Source organism: Panicum virgatum, chromosome 3N (genome assembly GCF_016808335.1).
Source record: "Panicum virgatum strain AP13 chromosome 3N, P.virgatum_v5, whole genome shotgun sequence".
NCBI classification, from domain to species: Eukaryota; Viridiplantae; Streptophyta; class Magnoliopsida; order Poales; family Poaceae; genus Panicum; species Panicum virgatum.
Genome location: NC_053147.1, coordinates 66820466 through 66825835, shown reverse-complemented (window position 1 = coordinate 66825835; position 5370 = coordinate 66820466). Strand labels below are relative to the sequence as shown.

Genomic DNA, 5370 nt, shown 5'->3' with positions numbered 1-5370 from the left:
CCGGATCCGGCCCCGGTGACCGGCAGCGGTGCGGCTGCAGAGCGGGAGGGCAGCGACGCCCCCCCCCCCACCCGAACCGGCGGCGGCGATGGAGATTCGGCCAAGTGGGGCCCGGATCCGGCGAGGAGGAGGCCGGATCCGGCCCCGCGATCGGCGGCGGCGAGGCGGCGCGGCGATTTGTAGAGTGGGAGGAGGGAAGTGGGAGAGGAAGGGGAGAGGCGTGGGGGCGTGGGCGGAGCCGACTTCGGCTTGGCCACCAACCGCCGCCGCCGCCGCCCGGACGGTTGCCGGCGGCGGCGGCCACCGGAGGCGGCCCTCAGAGGGGTGGTGAGCGGCGGCGCGGGGTGCCCCCCGAGTCACCCACGGGAGCGACGCAGGGGGGCGGAGGAGGAGACCAGTGTTACGGTGTTACTATAAGCAATGATCATTCAATAGCAATCACCGTCCACCCCCGAGACCAGCCGCACAACCCAAGCGGCCAACCAACCCAACCCAACGAGGCCGTCGCAGACAAAAACCACGGCGGCGCCCCCTCCGAGAAAACGCCGTCACCACACGCACGCCGCCACTATGGCCTACGGCGGCAGCCTCCCCTAGTCCTAGCCCATACGCCACCCTCTCCCTCCTTCCTCCTCGTGCGTGGTCGCCGTCTGCCCGTCAGCCCGTCTCCACCTCTTCGCACCAGACCACCACCTTTCCCAGTTCCAACCCTTCCCTTCTTCTCACGTCTGTCTTGTTCGTTGCCGCCAAGGAGGGACAAGGATCTTACATGAACAGTTCTTACATGACTCAATCTCGTCGATCAGCGTTGGTTATAGCCCAAATATCTTACATGACTCCCCAGTACTCCTTGGCGCTTTCAAAAAAAAGTAACAAACACTACTACATTAGCCATTAGAATCACGTGGCCAAAGTTGTCAGACATTTCTGTATATGAAAGTGCATGAGGCAGCCACGCGGCCAGCATGGCCATGCCGGCCCGATTGTTGGCCACCGTTCGAGCAAGCATCAGACGGCTCAGAACACATCCCGCATTTCTGTGTGTTTCTATCGTCCGTAGCGTGGTTCATACTGCTTTTCGTCGTCCACATTGGCGCCGCCAGTGTGCGTTCTCCGCGCTGCCGCCTCCATGCTGCCGGTTACTCATCTCCTTCTACGGTTCACACTTGCCTTTCCGTCGGCATCGCATTTCTTCCTTTCACACCCTTACCTGAGTCCCAAGCACCTTCCAAGAAGTTTCCTTGCTTCCTTACCTTCTTCCTCTGTCTCTCACTCTACTTGCTGCCATTGACTCCGGCCCTGCTCGTCCTCGCTGCGTCTCCCTTCCAACACATGCCATTCTCTTCCGCCGCAGCCTGGAGCTCGCCGGATCCAGGCGCCACACCTTCCTCCCTCTCCGCGCTGGGGCCCCTGCACGAGCGCACCGCCCAGATCCCGTGGCGGGGCATTCGCGGAGGGGCGCGCGCGTGTGGTGCGGCCCTCCCTCCCCTACGGCGTGCGCGCGGCAGGCGCGGCTGGGGTTGGGGTGGCAGTGTCGGCTAACGTAGCGAGCGCCCGAGTTTGGGGGCGGCCAGAGCCACGGGATCCCTCCTCCCTTCCTTTCATGGCCGGCCGCTCTCTTCCTCTGCCGCCCATCCCACCCGAGCCCGCCGGCGGCGCCCCCTCCCCAAGCTCCTGCCGCTCCTTCCTCCTTGGCAAATCAGGGGCGGGGCACGGCGGCTCCTCCGTCCCGGCTAGCCCCTCTCTCTCTATCCGCCTCGATTCGGCTGCTCCATGTCGGAGCTGGAGTTCAAGGAGGTCAAGGGCCTGCGGGACCTTGGCTTCACCTTCTCCGACGCCGAGGTGGACGCCGAGCTCGTGTCCATCATGCCCGGCCTGCGCCGGAAGCGGTCCGAGGAGGAGAATCGGGTCACCGCGTCTGCTCCGGCGGCGCTGTCCTCCTCCGCCCCGCCGGAGGAAGCCGCCGCGCCAGCCGCCCCGGTGCCGAGGAGTCCATACCTCTTAGAGGCGTGGGAACGACGAGGAGGAAGCGGAGGTCAGGAGGGCGCTGCGGAACATAACTTTATCCAACCAACACATTTTGTGCAGCAACAAGTCGGTATAAATCTGGTTGTCAAGTGACGCTACACGATCAGATGTCCAATTTCTCAATAACAATAAGACCATAAATGTCATTAACACTGCACACGGGCAATATTAATATCCGAAGTAGCACATACGAGGGGGCTTACATAGTTTTCAGAACATAGTTTTCGAATGCTTTGCCAGTTCACACAGCTTCCAAACCATCAAACTGATGTAATAGGTTACATGAGAATATAAGCATCCATGATTCATTCGGAATCAGAACCTACGAAATAGTCCTCAGCATAATGGCCTCCTTCGTAGGTCTTTCCTGTGGGGTGCTTTATCTTCTCAGCACATGCATAGCAATTATTTTCATCATAACGCTCCGCTGGCCAACCATCTTTAAGGCGCAGATCCTTTTTACCACCTACGGTACAAACTTTTATAAGCATCTCAAAAACCTCATGCTTAAACTACTTTTTAGTTCACACAGAAGTTTTCAAGATCCAACTAAGAGAAAGCAAGAACCATTTATACTGAGCACTCCACAAAAATTTCTTACCAATAATATTGTGGTTTCGAGAGAAAGAAAATAGTAAAGTGCCTACGGACAGTTTCGCCTACCATTACTGGGTACATCAGTGACACTATGTGCAAGAATGGACAGATGGACTCAATATGCTTTTCTCGATGTTAACAGTGTTTACTATTTCTTCCGTTTTCCAATGTTCTATCTAACGTAATTGCACCCAAAACACGCATTTGACCATTACCAAGCACATTTTCTAAGGAAATGATAAACCACCTAATAACATATTCATATGAGAGATGTAAACACTTTTCACAACACCTGAAATTTTCCTTTAAACCCAAAGCACGATTACTTGAACACAACTTCACCATGTGATGAGTCAATGTGAAACCACCATAACATCTTGCATAAATCAACAATAAAAGACATGGAGAAACAGGTTCACTTTGTCAGATATGAATGCACAAAGAAAACTATTAAAAGAAACAGTGCACCTTGTAGAGTTCCTGCTCAGTCAATCATGAAAGAAGAGCAATGTGTTGACAGAAAAAGGCTAAAGGAGATGAGCATACCGACACAGTTGTCATCAACAATGCTGCAGGCAGTGGTAGAATATCCATTATTGGCATAAAAAACGTTGTTGATTAAAGCCAATTCAGCGAAGAAGAGCTCCTCTGACCCTGTTTTCACATTCGTTGCCTTGAAATTCATGTGCATATAAGAAACTCCTCCATCCATGAAATTACAAACATCCTTCATGGGCATGCTTGTAAATTCATAGGAATCGTCCTGTTGACACAGAGGATAAATACATGGATCAATATATCATTTAAAAAAATGGATCAATATGATAATGTTCTCTGTTTAGCAGGGAGGGGGTGTTTGCTAGGGATGAAAACGGTCGGCGAAAGACTCCACCACTCCACTTTTAATTTAACATTTTTTTTATCGGAAACGAAAGCGGTACGGTATTTTCGGAAACGAAAACGGCGCCGGTACTCCGGTAATTTCGAAAACGGAAATATACGATCGAGAACACATCGATAACGGTCGAAACCCATCAAAACGATATTTAAAAACGATAAACATATCAAACAATAGAGCATAACATTAACAATATGACTTGACACATCTCATATGCAAGTAGTGAAGATTCGATTAAGATATTAATCCAAATATCGAACCAATCCGTGATAACTGACACATAGTAGCATGCACGATAGTATGGCACAAAGTTGCACACAGCATACGTGACATAGTCATGCATGATCATTAACCAAATTCAAATGGAGACTTAAACATATACTAGCATGCCATTAAGAATAGTACTAGTGCAGGGCCGCAGGCTGTCTATGCCTACAGCTGAATCTCAGGCATGTCATCATCATCACCTGCCACATAATCATCATTGACCAGTTCTGAAAATTCATCCTACAAATATAAAAATATATTAGTACTCATATTATCATACCAAAGTACAAAACCAATAGCCAATAATGAAATGAGAAGAACTAACCTCACGGGGGTCACTGTCTCACTGGGTCACTGCCTCACTGGGTCAGGGAGTGGGGAGTGGGGATTTTGAGGCTAGGGTTAACCTGAAAGACTGGGCCAGCAGGGAAGCCCGCGAGCTATTCGGCCGAGAAAATATGTGTTGGGCTGGGATTCAAATACGGTAAGATCCCTAAAATACGGTAATACCGGCGGTAAATTACCGCATAAATATGGTAATTTTCGAAAACGGTCAGTAGAGGCTGAAATCAATTTCGCTTTCAGTTTCGGATAAAAATACCATTTTCGTTTCTGTATTTTCGGTAGCTGTTTTCATTTTTATTTACACCAGAATCTTGGTAAAATCTCGAAAATGGTTCCCGGTAATTGAAAATTTTCGTTTTTGTTTTCAACCCTAGTGTTTGCTAACAAAAGCTTACTGGGTTATTTGTGTTGTACCAAGCCACGCACATATTGGCTGTCTTCTTGTACAACTGCTTGAAGTATGAAAGCATTTCTTCTGGTGGCCAATATAATCGGCCATTCCTACCAAACTCTGCTTCGGCGTCATCCACACTACTTCCCACAATTATTTCTTCATCATCATGTTTCCTGCATACAGTTGCATTCATTTCTTAGGCACGCAGTTTATTTCATAATAGATACCCTGAGGCAGCAAGATTGTCAGGCATCACCCTAGTTGGGTTTGCAGGTGTAACTTTTCTTCTTCAAAAAGTAAACACCCATCTTAAGAGGAATAATAATGAACTTAGTCGGATGACTTGAGTATAAGGCATTATCAACATACCCTTCCAGTCCAGGTAATAAACATTCTTCTTTTGCCCTTGGCAAAACACCCAAGGTTATTTAAGCACCTGCGGCCAGTTTTGGTATAGGAGATTGGTTCAAATTAACTTGAATAGAATACCCACAGCCCACGTGCACTTACAGTTCCACGATTCCGCTCTCAATTTGGGGTGAATAGCGAAGATCGGGAACAAATAGCAGAGTATGAAAAAAGTAAACCCTAGCAGCTTCGATGGGAGCAATCGTCCCAAGCTGAACCGATGTTGCAAGACTAGAAAATCTAAGTGAGCAGAGGAGGGAAGGGAAACGACGATGACCCCTTAGAAGGCGCGCAGGGCAAGGGTGGAGAGGCACAGCGGGACCGCTTGATGCCTTGCATCACCCGCTCGCTTCGGCGCGGTGGCTCCGTGGATGAAGCACCGGCAGATTCCACGGCGGCCGTCGTCGATGCCTTCAACATGGTCGATGGAGAG

The 5370-nt window shown here is 50.1% G+C and overlaps 2 protein-coding genes across 2 annotated transcripts; one reads left to right on the top strand and one right to left on the bottom strand.

Moving 5' to 3' along the window:
- The first annotated feature begins 1585 nt into the window (after positions 1-1585).
- Positions 1586-2317, top strand: LOC120663875. Its single transcript, XM_039942818.1, has one exon. The coding sequence runs from the start codon at positions 1774-1776 to the stop codon at positions 2119-2121; it is 348 nt and encodes a 115-aa protein (XP_039798752.1). The 5' UTR covers positions 1586-1773; the 3' UTR covers positions 2122-2317.
- Positions 2318-2333: 16 nt separating this feature from the next.
- Positions 2334-4722, bottom strand: LOC120668043. Its single transcript, XM_039948000.1, has 3 exons — positions 4531-4722; positions 3172-3388; positions 2334-2494 (listed from the first exon to the last, which is right to left on the bottom strand). The coding sequence occupies exons 1-3, from the start codon at positions 4720-4722 to the stop codon at positions 2334-2336; spliced, it is 570 nt and encodes a 189-aa protein (XP_039803934.1).
- Between the last annotated feature and the right edge of the window lie 648 nt (positions 4723-5370).

Bases quoted from the DNA above. Each gene is read 5' to 3' on its own strand.
- LOC120663875 (XM_039942818.1), top strand. From the start codon at position 1,774: ATGTCGGAGCTGGAGTTCAAGGAGGTCAAGGGCCTGCGGGACCTTGGC.
- LOC120668043 (XM_039948000.1), bottom strand. From the start codon at position 4,722: ATGAATGCAACTGTATGCAGGAAACATGATGATGAAGAAATAATTGTG. The intron at 3,389-4,530 runs GTAAGCTTTTGT...CTGTGTCAACAG, and splicing joins GGTACAACACAAATAACCCA to GACGATTCCTATGAATTTAC. The intron at 2,495-3,171 runs GTATGCTCATCT...TTTGTACCGTAG, and splicing joins TGTTGATGACAACTGTGTCG to GTGGTAAAAAGGATCTGCGC.